This window comes from Panthera onca, chromosome B1 (assembly GCF_046562875.1).
Source record: "Panthera onca isolate mPanOnc1 chromosome B1, mPanOnc1 haplotype 2, whole genome shotgun sequence".
In the NCBI taxonomy this organism is placed as follows: Eukaryota; Metazoa; Chordata; class Mammalia; order Carnivora; family Felidae; genus Panthera; species Panthera onca.
The window spans coordinates 32,193,800-32,218,270 of record NC_138342.1 but is presented as its reverse complement, the minus strand read 5'-3'; the positions used below and the strand labels follow the sequence as shown (position 1 = coordinate 32,218,270).

General features: G+C 42.8%; 1 protein-coding gene across 2 annotated transcripts in view; it reads right to left on the bottom strand.

Annotated features, from left to right (window-relative positions):
* The window catches only part of KLF3 (KLF transcription factor 3), a 35,301-nt gene that overhangs the window by 10,070 nt on the left and 760 nt on the right, over window positions 1-24,471 (bottom strand). Inside the window, exons 1-4 of one of the 2 annotated variants that reach the window (XM_060655254.3) lie at window positions 15,326-16,436; window positions 10,056-10,151; window positions 1,966-2,452; window positions 1,135-1,285 (exon numbers count right to left, since the gene is read on the bottom strand). In XM_060655254.3, coding sequence (XP_060511237.1) covers window positions 1,135-1,285; window positions 1,966-2,452; window positions 10,056-10,112 — 695 coding nt within the window. In that variant the 5' untranslated portion in view covers window positions 10,113-10,151; window positions 15,326-16,436. Of the gene's footprint in view, window positions 1-1,134; window positions 1,286-1,965; window positions 2,453-10,055; window positions 10,152-15,325; window positions 16,437-24,471 lie in introns of those variants that run through there. The other variant, XM_078446211.2, reaches the window with a different exon arrangement.

Below are 24,471 nucleotides of genomic sequence, written 5' to 3'. Positions count from 1 at the left end.
AAAGCCAGAGAATTCACATTCTGTTGCAGAATTAACTGTGTAAGGGAGAGGGGAAAAGATGACGTAGAAAGGTGGGCAGAACATTGTTTCAAGTTGGAAAAAAGTGATATGGGAGAAAGAAGATGGAAGGGTCCCGGAGGAAACAATAACTGTTGCCTTTGTACTAGGAAGCTGGTCATTAAATCCAACCTTGAAAGAGCCATAACACAAGACAATTACAAGAAAAATAATTATAATCAATAATGCAAATAAAGAGGAAACAAGGCAAGATTAAGTGACAAGCCCAAGGTCATACATATGGTGGAGAGCAGAGCTGGGATCCAAGATGTCCAATCCGAAGGCCACCTTCTTAGCTACTACAAACACAGCCTCCAGTGTAATCACTGGTAGAAGGCAAGGATATCTATTGTTGCAAATCCCATCAATGATGCTATTTAACTTGTGTATGACGCCACCACATTAGAGCGAGTTAGACCTAACACAAACTACAGTTCAGTGCTTGGATGTAGATTGATACAGAAACCTTCCTACTGGACGGCAGTTCTGAAGCAGACTGAACATTCCAAGGGCAGATGTGATTTTCAAACACCAGAGATAGTGGGTGGGTTACTCCAATGCTTAACTTCTCTGAGCTACATGGGCAACTTCCTGTTGCCACCACTATTCCCAGGCCTTTTTTGGAGTGACTCCTTTGGGCTTGTGATGCCCCTTCGTAGAAACAGTATTAGAAGTGACAATTGGAAGGACGATGTATGTCCTGTAAAGTTTTCATGATCCAACCTTAAGTAGACTATCTGGAATACCAAATTCAATCCATATGGGGATTAAGATTATGGGAAACCTATGTACAGTCTGGAAGGATTTAAAAAAAAAAGAATAAAAATGATTTACATGACAAGGTGGCAAAATCACGAGTGACCGATTTACTGCAAACTTGACGTAAATGTTATAAGACAGTCCATATAGTGGGACACATTGTCTTTGGAGATTTTCCCGTTTTCCCAGTGGCTGCCCCCTACTGTGAGGTGTCCCTGGCAATCCACACCACACCCTGAGTTGGAAGCCTGCACTTCCATTCCAGGTCCCAAGATGCACGCTGCTACGCCAATGTCGGGTAGACCTGAACATACTTACTCTTGCAACAGTGCTTGCGGGGGGGACACTGAGTTCATTAAAGGGGGTGACATTTCTTCAGGATAATAATCTGTCCTCTGTGGTTCAATCCCAGGTTCTATTTTAATTTTTTTCTGTAATATAGGCTTCTCATAGGATTCAATTACAGGTACTAAAAAATAAAAATAGAAAAGTCACTCCATGTACAATTTACCAATTTCAGCTTTTAAAAGTTTAGTGCACAGCTTCTACCTACAACGCTGATGTGTGGAGTATCTGTTTGCCTTTAGCAAAATTATGGCAGAAACAAATCTGCGGGGTGTGTTTCCCCTGACAACCACTCTGGCAGCAAGTGGCATGCATATAGGAAGCTGGACTTTGAGCACATCAGCCCCCAAATGGTTCTTCCTTAGGAATTTGCGTTATCACCTTTTAACCCCATAGTCTTCTGCCTCCAAACAGCCAGTAAACGAGGCGGCTTTTAGTAACCTTTAGTTATCACCATGAACAAAGGCATTTATTAAATTAATGTCTTTTTTGGTTGGCATTCAATGAAGCAAAATATAAAGTCGGGATCTTTAGTATCTCAAAGTTGACAATTACGCGGTAAAAGTAACCATTTCATGGCATTCATTAAACAGCCTGATTCTTGGGAGCTCTTCCAGTATCAACACTTGCCCCCCCTCCCCCAACAAAAGGAAACGCCTCAGGCGGGCAGGCTCTAAGGGGAATGGCTCCTTGAAGAGTACAGGGGTGCTGTCGCTGCCTCCTCTGTGGCCCCGCGGAGCCAGCCGGTGGGCGCAGACCCCGATGCTAGGCGGGAGCCGCAGAGCTGTCCCCAGTGGCGGTTACCTTGCATGCTGCTATTTGAGTTTTCCATCTCCTCCGACAAAGAGACCATGAGCGGCTGCTGGAGGTGGCTGGTGTACATGAAGGGGACCGGCTGCACCACGACGGGCTGGATGACGGGCAGGATCCCGGGGCTGCGGATGCCGTGCCGGGACAGGGCGGCGGCCATCACCGGGGGCATGGACAGCGGCACGCCGAAGGGCTGCACGCCAGGGGGAGGCGGCGAGTACTTCTTCATCGGTGGGCTGGAAGAAGGCATGCTCAGGCCAGGCGAGGCTCTCCGGTGCGAGGGCTGGAACTTCAGTGAGGAAGGAGAATTCCCCGCAGAGGGCGGCGAACTCCGCTTGTTCACGGTCAGGTCCACTGGCTCCATCTGCATCCCGTGAGACAGGGCCTCCGGGGTCTGGAAGAACTTATCAGGTAACGGTGTGGAGTAGATGACTCCGTACTTGTTGGGCTTCATTGACTCCATGTAATTAGATGGGTATGACTATTGGGAAGGAGAAACAGAAACGTACAAGCAGTGACACAGGTGCATTCGCCTGAAACATGAACTAAGACAAAAATGTGCAAGAAGGTGCTCTCAGTTACATGGACCTCCAAAAGTGGTTTACATTTAGATACCGACCCTTGAAAACGCTAGGAGGGGGCTGGTCTAGTAAACTTTAAGGTTAATGGGATAACCGTGAAAAACCTCACATTTAATTCTAAGATGTTTCCCATGTCAAATGTTAAGGTTGAGGTTGACACCCGGCAAAATTCTGAAACAGGTTATAAACAGAAGACTCGTGGGCCTTTATCGGGAGAAGTTCCGTGTTGGGGTTCACCAACAACCAGCCAAGCCAATGAACCTCGTTGCTTTGCTGATGGGGCTTCTGGGTCGGCAGGAAATGCACTCCATCCTTCACCTCAGCAGGGCATTTACAGTCTCACGACACACTTGTGTATAATATGGAGAAACAGCTGCACAGTAGTACCTTTGGGGGCGGGGGGCTTTAGCTGGTGACCGACCATGACTAGAGTGACCACAGTCCTGGTTTTCCCGGGATGGTCTGTGGTCTGGTTTTAGCAGTAATAGCCCTACATCCCAGGAGACATTGCAGTCCCAGGCAGTCATCCTCCCCACCTATATTTTGAAGGTCACCCACCACAGCGTAATCATATCCACGGCCCCAACGCATTCAATGGTCTTATTCCAACAGTTTGAATGAAGCTGAAGGTGACTTGATTTCCAAATTTGTGCGTGACACAGAACTATAAGAAACAGCTAATATGACACAAACAAGGTCCCGTGATGCTTGAAGTGACTTTGACTTGCACACAAACCAAGGCCCAGTGTCTGCACTTCTATACCTTCCTACCACCTCATCAAAAGAGGATGATCAATGGTCTGTTTCCTCCAAAAAACTAAGGTCTGTCTTATAACTGACCTAATTTATCTTTAAATACCTTTCTCTCTTATGGATTCAGAATAATGGAATATTACCAACTTTAAATACAAATCAATCTTAATCATTGCATACTATGGGTGTGGTCCTTGGCCAGGGAATTCACTAGAGTTACTTTAAAAAAAAATGTTTTTTAAAGTTTATCTATTGATATTTTGAGAGAGAGAGAGAGAGAGAGAGAGCACCAGCTGGGGAGGGACAGAGAGAGAGAGGATCCCAAGCAGGCTCCCCACCATCAGTGCAGAGCCTGACACAGAGCTCAGTCTCATGAACCATGAGATCACTGCCTGAGCTGAGATCAAGAGTCAGACACTTAAGCGACCGAACCACCCAGGCACCCCTACTAGAATTACTTCTATTCCTTAACTAAACTTGAAAAAAAGTCTTTGTTGTCGGATGCTTTTTAAACTCAATATAAGCTATTTCCTTTACTCGTGAGTATTTTAGGGAAGCTGAAATTTTTAGTGATAACATGTCAAGTCGATCTGCAGAAAACTACTTGTATTTGAATATTGTATAGTGAAAGTGATCAGCAACATGCTATGCCTCTCTTCCAGCTCTAAAAGCCTATGCATTCCAGATTCTGAGGCAGTACCAGCTCATGATGCAACCAAGAAAACCCACCAATGGAGCTTAAATGCATGATAAATTTCTGGGCTACCCCAGTCCCCCAGTGGCCACTATTGTGAGTTATAAATAATTGTGGGTCAGCAGTGGTGTTTTTTTTGTTTTTTTTTTTTTAACTGGGATTACTACCGAGATCACATCCTTTCCTTTCTGGGACTCCAGAAGTGAAATCTCCACCTGGCTATGCATCAGAATCCCCAGAGCTGCTTCTAAAACTCCCTTCTCCTGGGCAGCATGGGACCTGGCAGTATTTATCTTTATCTGCTTTTGAAGTCAGTTTCTCATCGTTAAGATTATGTGTTTTGTTCTTCTGTCCCTTCTTTATCCCTGCCAACGCAATCTCTATAATCTCGTAGAGCAGTGATTCTTGCAGTATGGTGCACGTCTCTCTGGGGGTACCGAAGATACTTCGAGAATACACAAAAAATACACAGTGCTTTAAAATGGTTACGTGTTTATTTAAATGAGCAAGAAAAAAAAACTTTTTTTTACAGTAGCGATATAAACTTCCTTTTCAGAAAAAGTTTATTACGTTAAAAAAGCAATTCTACAAAAAAAAGGGCAAGAAAAATTACTAAATATTAAAAGTGCAGGTGCCATGAGGATATGGCAAAACTTGTCAAGGTGACATTGAACACCCGTATCCTAGGAGGTCGTGAGGTTAAAATTAAAATTGGATTCAATGAGATAAGGAGCTTAACACACACTGTGGTGCTCGAAGTCCCTTCTCTTTCTAGACAAGGAGTTGCACTATAATGCATCTGAACTTCCCAATCAGGGCTTCTCAAACTTTACTGTGCACGAAGTCACCAGACGATCTTGTTAAAATGCAGATTCTGAATTTCTGGGGAGTGGCCCTAGGTGCATAGACCCCTTTTGAACAGCACGGCTGTAAATGATAAAGAGATACAGAATAAAACCACTAATTTCTAGTATGAAAATTTGGTAAATCATTCAAATACAATTTAAAAGGGGAAAGAATTTTCACTGATAATACTGCTTAAAAACAAGGATGTGGAAGGATATACAATCAGGAAATGCAAAATATGTAAGTGGTTGTCTTTAAACGTTTATTTATTTTTGAGACAGAGAGAGACAGAGCATGAACGGGGGAGGGTCACAGAGAGAGGGAGACACAGAATCTGAAACAGGCTCCAGGCTCTGAGCTGTCAGCACAGAGCCCGACGCGGGGCTTGAACTCACGGACTGCGAGATCATGACCTGAGCCGAAGTCAGATGCTTAACCGACCAAGCCACCCAGGCACCCCTAAGTGGTTGTCTTTAAAGACAGCTTTGAGTTAGGTATCAAGAATCAAAAGGGGAAAGGATCAAAAGGGTTCTTTAGAACCAGGCACACATAAGTCCACCAAAGGTGAGAGACCCAAACATGCAGCCATAATAATATTAAATACATTTACATTTAAATATTAAAATAAAGAACGTTAAGAGGCACAGATTCACTAACAGAAAAAAAAGAAAAGAAAAGAAAACAAATTCTAGTATGTACAATAAGGGTTTGAAGACATAATTAAATACAGGGGGAAACGATTTCTTCTGTTTCTCAAGGTTAACATGCCTTCTATAAATCTCAAAAGGGCAAAAGTTCTGGTGCTAGAAACAAAAATTTAGGAAGTGGAAAGCATTTTCCCAATTGTTTCTACTCACCAAAATGTAGCTGCTCCCATATTTTCAGCCCTATTCTTCAAAGACCTCCCTATGACCTAGATTTTAATGCCAAGTTATTGGCAGTTAAATAGAAAGCAAAATGAGGACACACTTTTATTGCTGTCATTGCTGGGTTTTTTCTAACTGTGAGGTGAGTTTAAGGAAAGTAGGAATTTAGAACCTGGGAGATTTGCAAATTTAATAATATTCTCAGGTTTCTCAAGCCATAAAAAAAAAAGAGAAAGCCATACATAAAGCCCAGTTTTAGAAACATTATGCACATTTCTGCTGAGTATGCTCTCCAGTGAATGCCCCCCCACTCCGTCCCCCATTCCGATGTGATGGGCGGTGTTTGCAAGGCTATGGGGCCAAAAGGATGGGGGTACACATTTGGATACACAACAGAGTACACAATTAACTCTCTCCAGTCTGACCGCCTTGTAAAAGGGTTAAGAAATGTGGTTTCTCAAACCATCTCACTAGAAAATTCCTTAGCAATGTTCATCAGAACCTTCTATAGGACGTGTGTGCTTTACTTATTTGGGTGGAGCACACAAGCAGCTACAATCAGCCTGCAGCAATCTGGTTCTCCACAGCCTAAGGACCCATCCAGGGCTTGCTGCGGGTGTGTGCCTTAACTGAGTACACCCTGGTAATAGTTGCTTCTGCTCTGTTCCAGACCTTTTCAGGCTTCTAACAAAGCAGTACAAATAAGTGCCGCACTAGCACCAAATCCAAACAGGAGGCAAGTGCTGATGAAGTAGAAAAGGCTCCTCTGGCCACTGATGGACACCCAATGCCCCGGTGCAGACCTGCTCACCCAAGGATGCCTGATATGCTGGAGCAGAGCAGCCTGCAGACCAGACTCTGGCAAGGGTCTCTAGGACCTTCTGGCCCTCACTAGGGGTGGCCGTGGGTTGTACTTTCTGAGTTGTAACTGACATTCACGTGTTCAAGCCGCACACCACATGTAATTCATTTGAGGATCGCTTCCTCTCATTAGAATGAGAGATGAGGGTCTGGCATGGGTGCTCACCAAACACTTGATGAATGAATGAAGTGAATTAATGCACCCTCTGAGCAAGTTTTTACTACTGTCAAGACTAAGGAAAGTATCAGTTCTTTTGATTCTCCAAAATAATGATATTAATTGTGACGGGGATAAAGGCACAGGGTTTGGATGATTTTTCAAAGCTATCACTGTACTTAAGTGAGAATTTCAGTCATTTCTTGTTTTATGGGGAATGGTTTTGGTGAGTTTTCCATCCCAAGACAGTTTAAGTGGATGGGGTGACTGCACGAAACATGGATGGAGTCTCTATTTCACTGCTCATTAATATGAAAAAAAAGAGTGAATATCCGTGACAGGGCAATGGCAAGTCAAAGGAATCTTCATACCAAGGGTGGGGTTCCCAGTGCAAGAAGGCGTGGTGCGTGTATAAACAGACACTCTGGAAACAGCAAATGTCATACCCTTCTACGCAAACAAAAGTAGAAAGCTCTCTTTCTACCAGGCTCAGAAAAGTCATGTGTTTCTGTTGGAACAGAACAGAGGCACTACTGATTTTAAGTACTTCTCAACCTGGAAGGAGTCTGTTAGAGGGACAATTTTCATTACAAGAAAAAAAAACAAAAAACAAACAAACAAATAAAAACAAAACACTTTCTTTATTCAAAACTAATCTTCCTATAGGGATAAAATATGAAAATACTTTTTAAAACTTTGTCTTCTTTCTCACTTCCTGAATTAAATTAATTTTCAACCTTCTTTTAAAGTGTACTCAAATGCTTTCAAGAAAGCAATTTCTTTTACACGTGCATTCTATATTCACATGCTACCTTGTATTCTATACGTGATCATCTCCAATTTTACAAATTAAAAAGAAAAGAGGCTCCAGGAGCTGCTGGTGGTTTGCCAACATTGCATTGACAGTAAGTAGCAGAATACAGCACAGGGTGGGTTTCTACTCTGTTCCCCATTCTTGCAAATTTTAATAGGGCAATCCAAAAACTTAGTGTTTGCCTCCAAGCACAAGGTTTATTAGCAGAGGACGGCATTGAAGGCTTCTATTTCACTAAGAGAGAAATGACACTTCCTTACTTTCTCTAAACTGTAGCAAAATGCCAAATAGGTAAACAGCCTTCAGGTCAAAGGTGGAATAAAAAAAAAAAAAAAGGAATAAAGGAATAATAAATTAGGTTTAGCACACTCCACCTACAGAGGCAGGAGAGATAAAATTTGAAGATTCCAGAGTGGAAACAAAAGCTTTTTATTTAACTTTGTTAACTAAAATAATAACAACATCCCACTCCCCAAATGTTTCCACTAACTGAGGTTTTGCTGAAGCAGGAAAAAGAAATTTCATTGTAAGGACTGACACTAACTTTTGGTGAAATGATCTCATTAAATTCTCTAAGTGCTAGCTGAAAGTTGAAAACTAGAGACCATTAATTGCAAATTTCCTTCTACATATTTTAACTTCATATATTTATATAAGTTACAGCATTATAACTGTTACTTCAAATTCATTTTATTTCCTTTTTTTTCAGTCAAGTGCATTTCCTTACACTTAATTATATCACACCAACTTAGCAATGTGGATCTTCATTTGAGCTTTAAATTGGCTCTTGAGCCCTATTTTCATGCCTGATTAAAAGCATGGGAAGTATACTGAATATTAAATGCATCAAAGATGGTTCTGCATCATTTATAAAATTAATCATCTTCTCCAGTACTAAAAACCTATTCATATTTCAAGGATATAATTAATAGGGAAATTTTACACCTCAATTTTTCTCCAATGTGATCATGCAATAGTTTGGTGTAAGGGGTTGATGAATACGGGGACAGCACGAAATAACATCAGAAGTCAATTTACTTTTTTGATTAATGAAGTTCTTACTGCTCGGTTATTATCACATTCAGACACTTGGTTATCCAGTTATCATGCTGGAATGTAAATGTTATTTCCTTAAAGCCACTTGGACCTAACTTTTCATTGTACACAGTGGTAAACACTTCACTGGCTTAGTAATATCCATGGCAACTCAGTTCCAAGGGCCTCCGAGTGACCCCTGTGTCTTGTATAAACATTTTTGGCAGGAGCCTCGGCAGCCGATGCATAAGGATGATCTAATTTTGCAAGCGTGTCATTACCAACCTTCAGATACACAACGCAGGCCAAGTTTTTCCCCTTGTGACTATTTTCCAAGCCATGGAAGAAAAGAGCAAGGCACAGTGGGAGCACTGTCTTGTTACTTCATATTCACTCAACCAGATCACCGTAGGTGGACGCCACCCCCTGACTCAAGTCCTTGGACCCCTTTCTGTCCTTGCCCGTGCCCCATGTTCACAGCACCAGGGCTGTACCTACGGAAACACCTGGCCAAACTCCTAGCCACCTGCGGGGAGAAGCATCTCGATGGGCCGGGCCCACAGAGGGCTAGCTTAGCACAAAGGTGTTGAAAGACGCACGGAACAAGATTCCCTCCCAGCCAGACTCTCCCAAGTGGAAAGGAATCCCGTTCTCCCCACCAAGTTCTCTCCTTCGCTAGCTTCTCCTCAGCCATCTCATACAGTCACAGCTCAGCATAGCTGCTGTCATAGGTTTTTAAGCAAATCTTTTTATTCTGAATGCATTTACATGTAGGAATGAGGACTTTTTTTTTTTTAGGTTTCATCTTTTTAAATCAGCTCTGTGAAGGACATGCTGAACACCAAATGAGACAAACTGGAATATTTTTTTTCTTCCTGTATTAAAAAAAGGACATTCACAAACATTTTAAAGAAACTCTTCTTTCTATATAATTGGGGTGATCTTCAATTAAAAAAAAAAAAAAAAAAAAAAAAAAAACCTCAAAATAATCATGTTCTTGATGCAGATTTCTTATAAAAGTACATTCGAAAATTGCTTCCTAACCATGATAAACATTGAGTACAGGATTTTTCTTCTTTTTTAATGTCCCCAGATCCACATTAATTTTTAAAAATCAGTCTGGCTGAACTTTTTTTGGCTGAAACCAATAATCCCGAGAGCCCAAACTGAAAAGCTGGTAACTGAGGAATTTCTGTAAGTCTACTTCTGCCATGACCAGATTCGCCTATGACCCAAGTTCGGTGCGATCACACCCTGAGGAGCGTTGGGCACAGGTCTTGAGATGTGGATCTCATTTATACAAGGGCGCACGGTTGCTGGGGGGTATTTGCTCCACTTACTCCCTGAGGCTTTGAGAAAAGTTTGTTCACCAAATGCCTGTCAAGAGATGAGTAACTTTAAGGAATAACACAACACACAATAATGCTCTTGCCACTTGGAATAAATAAGAAGAGGTGTTCAATTTTGGAAAACTTACCACGGAGACAGGGTCCATGGCCTCTTGCTTGACAGGGACTGGGTCAAACATGAGCATTCTTTTAGTTAAGCTTTCTAGGGTGCTCTGGTGTTTGGCCTAGAAAACAAAACAAGGTGTCCAAATAAATCCCAAGGTTACCTTAATATAAACCAGTAAAAATAAAACATAATATTCCTCAAGCCCCTTCTCTGCTCCTTCCTCTCCCCTAGCCCCGGAATGGCTGGAATTTATTTTCCTTACCTATGAAAGATGCCATTTTACATAATTAAAACCAGATTCCATGGTCCTAAGTAGATGAGAGCCAACTGGCATTTCTAACTCAAATACATAAACCCTGACATTTCTGGAACAATACGTACAGCCCCTTCTGAGCAACAAAGCTTGCTTAAGACTGCTGTACAACTCAACAGAAGTTCACATGACATATGAACGTGAAACATTTTTCCTTATGTTCATTACAGAAAACTCAAGAAAAAAACAAGACAACCAAAAGAAAACCTAGAACCAATCATCATTGATATCTTTGTTTTTATCCTTCCAAACTCTCTTTTTAAAAGGATTGTAATATGCATGCTCATAATTTCACTTGACAACTGACTGGGCAAATGTTTTTCAGTAAAAACATTTGATGGTTCCGTACCATCAAATTCCGTGTGCCACTGTGCGAACAGATCAGGTTATTTATATTATCCCTTTCTGTTGGGCAGTTAGGTTGCTTCTAAATTTTTGCCATTATGGATGGCAGTGTCTTCATATTCATGTCCTGCACATTCTTAAATGGGGTAAATTTTACGTAGGGGAATTCTTGGATGAGAAGCACGTATATTTTCCAAACCATTTGATGTATCATCCAGGAAAACTGCTCTACTATTCCCACAAATAGAACCCATTTCCCAACATGCCCACCTGCAATGTGTATCACCACTTAAAAAAATAAAAACTGCTAGTTTGTTTCAAAACGGCAAACTATTTATATTCGAAATTGATGTGATTATTCAAGTTGAATCTTCTCCATCTTTATGTAGCACCTGCATGTCTCCTCGAGTGAAATGCCTATATTCAGGTCTCGAGCCGCCCCCCCCAGCCCCCCTGCCCCTTGTTTTCTAAGCACGTTTCACACATGAAGACTGTTAGTCTGTATTCACTCCAATTCCTCATTAGGAAATAAGCCAATCTTTAGCCTGATGTAAAGGAAATGTCCATCTTAATCTTGTCTGGCCTTACTCTTCTCTTCTACTGTTATGCTCCTATTATCCCTTCCCTCCTGTGTTCTGGACTGGTTCACTTCGGCACTAATCGACATCAAGCCAACCCCTTCCCCACAAGACAAGATACTCAGTCTGCTCAACATACAACTGCATTCCATAGCTTTTGGAATCACTGCCTGGCTACTACCCAGATCTTCAACAACCTGCTTCAGGCACCTACTATTCAAATTTGGTTTAAGGGTTCAGAGCTTTGGTTAAAGGCAAGATCTTTATTGGACCACTTTGGTTCGGGTCGAAAAGTGAATTAAGTTCCGGACTGCATTCTACCTGAAAAAGCTGCAGAAGTCTCTAGTTCTAGGTTACTTCCTGTATTTCCGTGTTAAAACTCCCCATTCCCACCCCAACTTCCACGACAGCGGTCCTGTAGTGCGTCATATCCATGCACGCTGCATTATACTAAGAAACCTTCACGTACAATTATAAAAGTAATACTGTGCATTCTTAGTGCTCCCTTGCTCTGTTGAAGAAACACTGTTCTGGGTCTCATGACAACACGTGAGTCTCATCGTTAACTCAACATAAGGCTCTGACTTCGAATTTTATTTTCTTGCATCACAGTATGTATTATAATCTGTGAACACAATTTGATACCAGGCTGCTCAAATCAATGGTGCTAATACCCTCTTATGTGTGCCAGCAAAAACAAACCCCAACAGCCAGTGAAAAATGGATGATTTCATAATGAAGGATGAAAACCCCTTTTGTGTCTTAGGATCTATTATTAACCAGTTCCCAGCCTCGCAGCTGCAGAGATGGATAGGGTTCTAAGAATCGCTGTCCAGTGCCTCGCAGTGGAAACAAAGGATGTGAGATCTCCTGCTTACATCAATGAGGTCAGGTAATTCAGCGGCCCTGACCCTTGGCTGGCCACCCCTCCCCCAAGCCTTTTAAATTTAATTTACTCTTAGGGATTCATCCACTCTACTAGAGGGTATCTCGAGAATCCTTCTAAATAAAAGCACTCTTCTTCTCAGGTGCACAGTGAAAAAGCCCTGTTCTCCAGATTCAAGCAGGAGATGTGCCTGAGACCTGCCATAGGACTTAGACCTGCCATAGGACAACCCTTCTCCCATGTTAAAATGTAGATGACCCCTCCTTTACCTGTAATGTTTTAGGAAGATCAAATGAAATTTAAAGCAAAACATAACTCTTTGTGCTGTGAATAGTTTCTACCAACAAATACGTACACAGGTTTTGGATACACATGCTGTATACATGATACTAAATCTGTTGGTTCCAACTTCTGGAGCAATGCCAAGTATTTGCCTCTTTGCTAAGAGACCTAGCCTTAGAGATCCGTCCCCTCCACCCTTAAAAAAAACTCACACTGAATTTAGTTCAAAAGTGACTAGCTGCCTACATCCTGCCTGAGGTCACATGAGACCTTGTCACTTCCCAGCTGTACTACTGCAATAGCTTCCCAGCATGTGCACGCCTCAGGGTACCTTACCCTCTTGACTACCAGCTAAGAGCACACAATGGCATCAGGAGACGGACTCTGGGTCAAATTCTAACGCCACCATTTAGCTCATAAAGCCTTTAATGACTTTTCCTACTGCCCACAGCAGTGACGACTAAATCCATTTAGAAGTGAATGACACATTAGCCTACTATATCTCTTATCATTTCAAGACATTGTACAAATCACTGGCATTTTCAATTTTTACCTTTTATCTAAATTTAAGGAAATTAATGCTTCATGAGACTTGTAATCATGAGAAAAAAGTCTCGCAGAAAGCATGTGCCCTAATGAAACTGGTTTATCTTATTAAAAAATAATTGTAAAGGTATGCTTATTTGTTCAGAACTGTACCTCAAGAGTAACTCAATCGCCGGCCAAGGGCTATTTCTCATTATAGAAGTATTTCAGCTAGTAAATGAAAAATGAGTGGTAGAATTAGAATATCTCATTTTGAAACTCCTAGCTGACCAAGGCATCGCTGGACAGTAAAAATCTGTGCAGAATTCGAGTGTCACTGCAAACAGAAGGAAACTCACTCATCGTTCCATCTACATGTCTAACTAACACTCTGCTCCCAATTTGGTTGTTTCTAAAATGACTGACTATACTTTCAGTGGTAGCTACAGGATATGGAACAAGAGAAGGTGAGGGACACACAAAGAAAACGGAACACTCTGAACTGTTCACAAGACAGCCCTTCCTGGGAGGGGCGGTGGGATGGGACAACTTCACACACATCTCTGTGCCAATTTTTAAATGTATTACTTCCATAATTAAAACTTTTAATAGAAACGAGAGGGAAGCTAAGCTAGAAAGAAACCAAATTTAGGAAGAGAATCAAACACATTAACACAAATCGGGCTTCTGTTTATTGATTTTCAGGAAAACTTATACTTTGTAACTACTGTGCCTATCTCTGAAGAGACCACTTTTGCTACTGGCATTGACCTTGTCTTTGGATTTTGGTCTAGAATCGGAAGAATGACTGCAATGTCTCCAAGGTGCCTTCCGTAGAACTGAGAAGTAGTTTATGCACTGAAAGAATTAGAACCTGGTGGCTTTTGTTACACATGGGCACCTCATGTACCGGGGATACAGCCCTCCTTAGAAAAGAAGGCTAAGTAAAACGCAAATGCTGTAGGAAATCTAGTTCACCAACACTGACCGCAGTCTTAAGTAGAACCAGTAGGTGGCGCACTACAACAGGTATTAGAAGCTAAGGACGAAGTAAGTAAAATGAGTTTGCCAACCTCAGGGTCTTTAAACCTAGTGGGTTTTAAGCAGGCCCAGGAATTCTGGTAACCATTTTATGTAGGTATCCCAGAGATGAGGAGCCCCAAGTGTGGTTCTGTTTTTTTCTAACAACTATTTTCCAATCATTAATACATTTCCATCTTAGTTGTATTTAACTTGCCAAAATCATTTTCCATAACTGGAACAATGTCATCTTCCCTGTTTTATTTTGCTGGGAAGGGCTGATACAACTGAATTTTCTCCCAAAAGGAATAGAAAGATTTCCCTTCACTCTCTCTACTTACACTTTGGACTTTTCAGAAGTCAAAATAAGGGCCAGATTTTTTGCCAAAATGAAAGAATGTGTGATTTATGTATTTAAAAGCTTTGGTGAATCCATTTACATAGTTTCAGAAGCAATATAGTTCCATCTCACAGTCCTATCCAGTCCACCACCACCCCCCTACCCGACAGTTGCTTTACGAGGGTACAAATGAGGGACAGAGCTTAGAAACAAACACAGCCCTTAATGTAAGAGGTAGCTATGATGTCACCAAACTTCCTTTGAAAGTAGCTTGTCTAGAAGCTAGAGCAAGTTTTATTATAAAAACAATCTTATAAGTGATTGCCCCTTCCTGAGAAGCATGACAGAGACATAGAGAGAATGTGTGTGTGTGTCTGAAGCGAAGTTTCTTGTGATATAGCAAGATTTGCTTCTGACATTCTCCCTTCTTGGGCACTTTCCATATCTCTTCCTCAGATCCTCAAAGGGTCCCTGCATTTTCCTACACGGCTTGTTTGTAGTAATCTTTGTTTCCCAGCTGACCTCAGCAAGGTGTAGGGAGAAAAACAGTGAGACCAAAGCGAGACACCATCTGCAAGCACCTTAACTCTCCCGAGTTTGGATGTAAAAGAGGAAGTGCACCGCCTTCCCTCACCCTTTACTCCCCAAAGGAACTGCAGGGGATAAAAGAAAAAAAAAACCCAAAAATTGTGTGTGTGTGTGTGTGTGTGTGTAATTCTTGATCAGGAGAAGAAAAAGGGCAGGCAGGCATCCTTGCAGCTGAAGTTCCTCTCAAAAGAAACACTTCTTTCTTCACTTCTGTACCCAAACTCTTCCATAGTTCCGGAAGAGTCAAATATTTAATGGCAGTGGCCCTGGCCAGGAGTACAGGGGGCCAGGCAACAGATGTGAGAAAGCATTTTTAAGTTGGAGGCTCCTTCCAGAACAGCCAGATGCTGGCACCTTCCTGGAACTGCCCCCCCCCCCACCCCCATTTTCATATTCCTGGTTGAGTTTCACCTACCTTTGTCTTCTATTGTTGGTTTGAAAGGAAAAAATTCCATGGAGTGTTTCTAAATCTTTGCCCCTCACAAATTAGATTTAGCTATTCTGCATCAAAATGTTTGTAAATGGGAAAGAAGTTAATTATTTAGTTTTAGATTAAATATAATGATCCAGTGAGCAAACAATCCGCCCTCTCTCCTCTCTCTGCTAACAAGCCACCCAATTTTACTTTCCTGCCTCCACCCATTTGCTCCACCCTATGGAGCGTTGCCAAGGCGAGTTCGACTTGTCCAAACAGGACATGGCTTCAGATAAGAGTCTGTCCACACCCTGTACTTCGGAAAGACCGAGTGAAGCAATTGATTTTGCATGTAAATAGGGACAGGTGCAAAGGTAACAACCAAGCAAAATCCCTACACATTTCTAGACCGAGGCCCGGGGAAGCAGGGGTGGGAGCTGGGAAACCCAAACCCGTATCCTTCAGGTAAACTCTCAAGTTCAAGGCTACCTGGTTAGTAGCATTCCACACCTTTCTTAAAGAAATTTTCTCGCAAATGCAAATCATTCTGCCTACTAAGTTTACACAGCTGTTTTCCTTCTTTATGCTCTCAGACAATTCTGTGTTTTAGTTTACTGAAAAATGCCCATGATGTGTAATAATCAATCCTTCAGTGTACGTATCTTAAGAGGCTAGGCTCAGTCCTCACAATTCTCTTCTGAGAAGCGTTATATAATCAAACCCAGACGGGCTGCGTGAGGCCACACTGCCTCTCCACTGGTGCCCTATCGCTGGACACCCACCCCACTCTACCCCAAGGGGCCTCCACCCATGGGGCCCCACCCGGGAGGCAGTGGGAGGCTGGGAGGGGCCAACTGGCTCCGGTCAGCACCAGTTCCTGGAAATTCCGGCCTGAGCAGGGATGGCTGGAACCTTAAAAATAACCAGAAAGAATTGTCAGGGTGGTGGTAATTCCCTCAGCTCCTGAGGAGCCTCCATTAAAAATTTTACCTCTCAGAGCCACCAAGCCTCTGGATGTGAAACCGTGAGCTAATACTGCCCTCACGCTTCAAAAGTAAACAAAAGAGAAGAGAGGAAGGCATTTCGAACCACTGCTATGTGAGAGAATTAATTCAACATGTCCCCAACCCAAATCCTCCTTCTCCTTGCTCCTGCCTCAGAAAGGCTGCTTGCAGCCCCCCACCCACCCCACCCCCCCAACCCATTTGCGTTATTTTCTGGTCATTCACCATGGAAACCTAGAGGTCATCTTTCAAGTCTTCTTCCTCACCAACTTGTCTTTCCATTCCCTACTACTGCCACTGGGAGCCAGGCCCTCAGTGCCTCAAGACTGTGTTACTGGATTTTCCCTCCACTGGTCTCCCCACCGCGTCCCTTGGTCCCTCCAATTCGTCCTGATCTTGCTACTTGCAACTGACAGTTCTCAAAGCCCTCTTCTCACCCAAGCTCACAAACCTTCCTCCAAAGGGACCCCCAGGGTGTGCAGAGTGGGTCCAGGCGCCCATGCTCCGCACCCCCTTTCTAACCGGCTGCCCCCCTCCTCCCCCTGCTCAAAGCGCCCCTCGCGTTGGCTACCCCGTTCCCCCCACCCCCGTGCCTTTGTTCATTTTTGGCCCTGATGCTGGGCAACCAGTGTGGAATGCCCCGTCCCCTTCCGGCTTATCTAAATCCTCCTAATTCTTCAAAGACCAGCTCAAGGCCCTCCCCACGCAGTGCAGCAGGCTGACTGCGCCCCGGCTGATCTGAGGCCACCCCTTCTTACCTAGATGGGCAGGTCTTTTAAACGGTTTGTCTCAGACCACCACCTGGATTGGGAGCACCTGAAGGACAGGAGTGCCTTACACTTCCTTAGTGGCAAATGGGCGCCCCCGTCCCAAGTCCTCAGAGGAGGTGAGGCTTGCTCACTAGTTTTCTGGCAGGCCTGAGGAATGGCTCTAAGAGCACTCAGCCCGTAGTAGGACCTCCACGGCCTTTGCTTTTCCTTTGGCCCTTGAGAACACTTGAAATTTCCCCCTACGTAAGTAACAGGGGTTAGAGGGCCTAACCTGAAAGGAAACTTGTTAAACCAAACTTTCTTAGAAAATGTTACAGCTCCTACCCTTGACTTGACTGTTAGGGGTCCTCTAGAGACCTTATTAGTATCATCCTCCAGTTATTTTGTATTACCTACCCAGGGAGATCTTCTAAACAAATCGAGTGTCACGGTCTCTCATCCTCTGTTTTAAAACCTAGAATAGAAGAGGGGGGGAAAAAAAAGAAAGAGAAAAAAAAAAAAGAGGGAGGGAAGAGGCAATATTGTGTGAGGAGGGAGGGGGAGGGAGAGAGAGTTTGTAGGTTTTTTAAGGATACTTCTATTGACCAAGGAAAGCAAGGGGCTAGGTGATGTCACAGGTTTCCTGCCATCACAGGATGATCACCATCTTCATGACTGAATCTCCAGGTGCTGTTCTTTACATGGACTGTGTCACTGAGTGCCTATCAGGTGGGTGGGTACTATTTTCCCATTACTTCTGAGAACAACGGAACAGAGAGGTAAAGCAATCTGCCCGTGGTCATACAGCTGCTAAGTTGTACAGCCAGGATTTGAACCCTAAACAGTCTGACTTCAAAAGTGGTGAACTTGGCACTCTACTCTGCTCCCTGCCCAGGCAGAGGACAACATTACACCACAAACAGCGATCATGGGCTAGCGATTCCTTCGAACACATCTGTCCACAGGGGATGTGGAATGTAGGGACCCAGTAGTTCTAGTAGTGGCGACTCAACTCCTCTCAACCGGCCCCTGCTGCTGACCCAGTGTCTTAGTGTGCACGCTTGGACATAAGATCAAAAGACACATTCTGAAGGCCCCAAACTAGGCTATTATTCTTCCTAGCCAGTGCACCTGCAATTGGTCCATAAAACTGCTCGGAAAAAAACTGGCAGCTTTACCCAAGTAAATACGGAAACCATCATAATAGCTGTACAAAGGCGGAAGGGTCAGGCCCTCACCCCCATTTTAGGAATGAGGAAATTGGAGGAACAGGGGTGAAATGACTCGCCCAAATTTGCAGAGCTGGTTGGAGCTGTAGCCAAGACCAGAAACGCATCTGCCTGCCTGCAGACCCAGGGCACTTTCTGCTCTGCTTCAGAGTCTGGGCCATGGGAAGCGCTTTTTTAAGCAGTCATCTCACACTGGGGTCACTCCCCGGGTAACAGAGGGTATGGGATGTGTGCAGTGCCTGCTGGCCCAGGTTAGGCAGTGCCGTGGGGAGGTTCCAGAGGGTAATTAAGATTTCAAAATGCCTTTTCAGGTTAGATCACTCGGGACTTACTCCATCCTGTGGCATAACTAATAATAATGACTGCACATAATTTGAGATTAGCCCTAATGAGTACGTGCTCAATAAATACTTATGAGATGAATAAATGAATGGATGTCAAACTACCCTTCTTACACGTGAGGATAAAAAGAAGGGCAAGGGCCTTGCAATGATTGTATACCAGGTGCCATACTAGTGAAACTTGCCAGGGGCCAGTGAAGCTAGCTAGCCTGAAGATCATCTTCTAAAACCTAAAACGCAAAGTTAGTGTGAAAAGTTTGGGAGGCTCGGGAGAGGAAAAACTTCCTTGTTTGGAGAAAGGAGCAGAATAGGAACTTGAAGTTGGTAAGGAAAGTAGTTTTAGGGTGCAAAGCTTTGGAAGGTAGCAGGATATAAAGCACAAGAAGAGCTGAAGGAGTGGATTTCAGTGATTAGACCGAAGCACAGAGGTTAGTAGACAGAAGGTGTACAGGCCAAAGGAGAAAAAACCCACAGTTCATTCACAGGTCGCTCTCCAGGGTAGAATGCACTGCCCTCAGTGTCCACTTGATCTCTTATGTCTAGATTTGGCCAAACTCCACTGATCTGGATTGAGACTAGCCCCAGGCCATCCCTGGAGATCCCCAGGCCTTCCAGAGATTGGTAACCCCCTTAAGCATGTCCCAGGCTAAGCTGGGCTCTCTTGAGAGTCCTCTGGGTCAGGGGGCTACCTTGGAAAGCACCCCCTTCCTAAAATTCAGGGTAAGAGTTAGACCCAGGTTTGTTCGGAATGCATGGGCTGAAGGGCCACTTAACTTGCCACATTCGGTCTCCAGCTCCCCTTAATAATTAGATGGAGGAAATGATAATGTATTCAGCCTGCCAGCACAATAGAAGGAGTTTCAAAAAGCTCCAGGAACCTGTTTTGCTAGAAAATGAACTTTACTATTGAACACCCTGACCAAGGGATACAAAATATACGGATCCTAATATATATTTTTTTTAATGTTCCATTGAACTGGTAGGTAACATTCCAGAAAAAGCATAGATCCAATTAAAAGGATACTTTTGCTTTGGGAGAAAACAGTCCCAGTTAGGGTGCAGAACTGTGTCTATAGCATAGTGTCTCTTTTTCATTACTACCAAATTTCAAGGAAGGAGAGTTGTGGGGGGGCGGGGGGCAAAGCTACCTCCTTTAGACAATGCTCTCCCTTATCAGGGCAGACTGCTGTCTGGTTTCCTGTCTCGAGCTCTGGCATTACCGCTTCAGATGAGAACTGGGGTCTAAGAAAGGGACAGATCAGGCTTGAAAATGAGAATGCTAAAAAGCACCACAATCCTCCTGCAATTCACTCTAAGATGAATTTCGACCAGAACATTACACATTAGCAAACCAGATATCAATGGTTTTATGCCTCTAGGGATTTTTTTTTTTTTTTTGAAACCTAGAACCAGTAAATATGAAGCACTTCAGAAAGAAACCCAATTTCCAGAATAATATAATTCCTAGTATTTCAAGGAAAAGGATGCTTATATTTATTTTTTCTTAAACACAACTGGTGTGAAAAAAACAGAGTAAGAAGTACGACCTAAGAAAGCTGTTCTTTACAGCAAAAATATTGACTTGGAAATATTAAGAAGGCAAGCATCTAAAAGGGAGATGGAAATAAAATTGAATTAAATTAGGAATAATGATTTGCATGGTCAAGAAATGAAATGATTATTCCCATTTTTTCCTTCTGTAATTACAGTAACTATCAACTGGTATAATTTTTCCAAATTGTTCAGCTTAGTACTTAAAAGCTTGCAAAGTTTTTTTCTTTTTTTCCTGATAAAGTACATTAGACCCTAATCATGTCTATTAGCCAAACTCCTCCCTTTTTTCCCCAAAATGGGGAGGCAAGAATGAAGCTGGAATAAGCCAAATAAAAATTGTCTGCTTAAATCTAGTTGCATTGTTAACAGCTTTGGAACTAAAATTGAAAAAGTTGCTTCAATTTGGGTTACTTACAAATTTTGGTTTAAAGGCCTCTTATGCTACAAGTCAACTTAATATTTCAAGTTCGCTTCTCCCAAAAGAGAAAGAAAAATGTTATTGAAAGCTTCCAAAACTCCCATCTTTTTTCAAGGAAGGTCATCAATAGCCTTCTATTTGATTCTAGTAGCTTTCCTAACATCATATTATATATTTCCCTTCATACATAAAGAAAGAATGCAGTGGCATGTGAAGTTAAAAACCAAAGTACTATTAACATCAGTTTTGGGGAGGATAGGGTCTGATTTGCTGCCTTAGCAATTCTGAATTAATTCCATCAGAGAACATTGTAGATAATTCCTTTAGATGTTATAAGAAAACCCAAAAGTAAGTTTAAAAAGAAACCTGCAGGTTAGTTTTCTTATCCAACTACTTCTTTAAAACTTAGTTTCTGAAGAACCCACAGAAAAATTTAGTAGGTTTTGAAGAGTTAACCCAGAAATGTGTTCTCCCGCAACTGACAGAATATACAAAAAAAAAAAAAAAAAAAAAAGTGGGATTATGAGAAAGTTGGCGTTGTAAAACAGTAAAAACAAGAGTGTTTTCCTTCTGTTTTCAAAATATAAGATTAAACTTTTCCAAACTATCATTAAAATGAATTTCTCATTTCCAGTTCTCCCTTTCTCTGGGCTTTTTATTCTTCAAACAGGCCGGAGATCAGATGTAGAATACATCTTTGTCCTTAGGAAAATTATCCTAGCGCTTATAGCTTTGTCTTTAAAAGAAATGATCCTGGGACTTTCTCAATATATCTTATGTTTTGTTTCAACACTTTTTCTAAAAGCCTAGTCTGCCAAGACAGCTTGGACTCTCCATCCAGTGAAGCCTCCTCTGCCTAGAGCTCCAGTGTTCCCTTGCGAACAAGGGTGGGCCACATCCTTCAGAGAACAGCTAGGTCGTCTAAACTCTTAGGTGGTAATTCCCCCTCCAAAATTGACAGCTTCAGGGCAAAATGCCCATCTCCAAACAAACAGCCTCCCACCTCAAAACAAGAAATGAAAAACAAATGCAACCTCCTTCAGATTTCTGGCGGATCTGTACACAAACGTCTCCAAATTGCAATCTGGCCATGATAAATGTAAAAAGGTACAAGTATTTATTCACTCATAGAAACACACTGGAGCAAAGGGTATATGTAAAAAGGTTAACTGACTCCTCATTATGACATAACACAGGGATCTTAAGCAATCATAAGTGTGTAGAGACATGATAACTCCCTGGGTGGGGATCGGGAGTTTAGGGGCAGGGACCACGGCCTGGTCTGGGCTACTGATCTACCAGAAAACAGCCTGAAACAGGAAAGAGCACACATATGCCACTTGGAATGTATGACGCAAACCCCAGCCTTGAAACAAAGAACAGGAAACAGCTCTGCTGGCTGTACTGGAGAGCAAGCACAGAGAAACATTTAGCCGGCCCTCCCTGACCCTATATTCATGAGCAGCTGGAGTTTTTTAAGACAACAACAGGGGGGTGGAGGTGTTTGTTCTATGGGTGTGAATAATAACACCAGCTTTATACAGGGGACCTGCCCTATTTACAAATAGGAGCTTCCACATATAGTAAACATCATAAGTGAACATGTGATTTTATCATATTCAGGCAGCAGAGACCTTCCTAATTAACACCAGCCTCCCTTCCAATTTCTTTTGTCTCTTTCTCCCCCATCCCAATGGCTGGTCCCTAGCCATGATCAAATTCTGGGTTGGGGTAATGATTACTGTTCAGTCTCAGCATCATGAGGAAAATGAAGAGAGCACTATTAAGAATTCAGATGACAACTGGGTTATCCCACATAACTGAAAATTGAACCAGTTTTAAGTGTCCCTTAGCTACGGAACGAAATTCCTAGACACAGTGGGATATCTAAAATCACCCCAAAATTTTACCATCTTTTTCAACTGCATAGTTAGAAACCTATCTGCACACAGCTGCACATCTGTTCTCCATGTACACACACTGAAAGAAATTCACCTTTTGAGAATATGATTCTGCTCCTGACATTTCATTTAACCCCAAAGTGTTACACAATCTGTACAACAGAGTATCGATTTTTATAAGATATCCTAAAATGTCTACTTTCCTTTAGGTATATTTAAGGTAGCAAAATCCATTCATAGTCTTGTCCCCATTATTATGTCTATTCTGTTACTTAGCCAGGGCTGTTCAACTCAGGTTTCCATTATCAGAGATTTAAGAATCTGTGTGTAGACAAAACTACAGGTAAAAAAAAGAAAGAAAGAAAAAAAAAAGGCATCACCGTGCCCATAGCAACCAGAAGATTGGGTTTTAATTTAGAAACTTTGCAGTGAAAAAACAATAGCATGTTTTATATCTGACAAGATTTTGTGGTCTTAGCAGCTACTTTGCTTTGTTATTCACACTAAGATTTTTACACTTGCATTCTCCTTCATGAAAGCCAACTGTTCCTTAAAGTCTATCTTTACTGAACCTACAATAGTACATTAGGCTGTTTCCTTCTAATACTTCTGCTGCAGACCCCACTGACTGTAGAAATTGAGATATCAGTTTCTCTAGGGAGTTTAATCAAACATCTCATTTCAGATTTCTGTTAACAGGCTCAAGTCAACTAACATACTCCATGATTCAAGCCAGGAGAAACTCATTTGTCCACTCTCTCTTTAAAAAAACAGTAATTTGCCAAATTTTGGAGATGTTAATGTTATCAGATTGTTTTGTTCTCTAAAAGCAAGTCTTCCCTCCGGTTAGGTGGATTATCATCCAGATGGATTTCTTATAAAAATGCTGCTCAAATTCATACAGAATACACTAAAAAAAAAAAAAAAGGTGCAAAAGTGTCCAGTGGAAAAACCTATAATGAACAACTGCCCTGTTCCCCTACTAGATTTTGCCTAATAATTAGATACTAAATGTAAATGAAATCAGAATACCATTAATACCCTTCTCCCCAAATACCAGACTCTCAGTGAGAATTTAATCAATATATTTAGAGTATCTTAGGTGATGCTAGTGAAAAAATACATTCTGAGCTAGTAAAAAATCCAGTATAAAATGTTTATTTTAGTGAAATCCAAGAAGGTGTGCAATGTCCAATTTCCGTTTAACCTGACTTATTAAAAATAAGTCCAGTTTACATGTTCTCCATCTATTATTACTGTGTTTTGCTGTAAGATTTAAAGCAGAAGATTCTCCCTGATATCTGCCAAAGAAGCTATGGCAATTCCAAGTATTATCTGCCATCTCCAAGAAAGCCACTCTGAAATGTTAAGTAAATCCCAAGGGTCCAGGTCCAGGGATCAGTCTCCGTCCCCACACGGCTTGAGTCCCTAACGCTGCAGGCAGTTGCCTAAGGCGCTCTCCGCCTCCAGCCTCGCTGCAATCCTTGCTCCAGGCACTGCGGCAGGTTCTCTCTGTGCCCCCGAGGAGGACTCTCCAAACCCGGCCAGCGCTTTTCTCCTGCCCCCGAGGATCCAGACGCCCTGGCAGCTCTTGGGCTCCAGGATCGAGAATGGGATGCTGCCTTCAGTCCCAATGGCCCCAAGTTTCTTCCCAGAGGCCCCGGGAGGCTGCTCCAAGTTTTGCTCCGGCGGGCGAGCGGTCGCGCGCCCCGTCCGAAGAGGGGGGCGGCGGGGGGCGGGGTGGGGAGGGCATGGGAGCGGGGGGTGGGGGACCCGGAGGGGGAGGAGCAGGAGTGCGCGGCCTCCGCGCTACCTTTCTCCAAACAACGTTGCCACACGCGGAGAGCACTGAGATTTCTGAGGCTTTGGAGGGAATCGCGAGCGGGCGGGCGGGCGGCAGCCGGGGGACCACACAGGTGAGCCCCCGCCCGCGCCCTCGCCGGGGCCGCG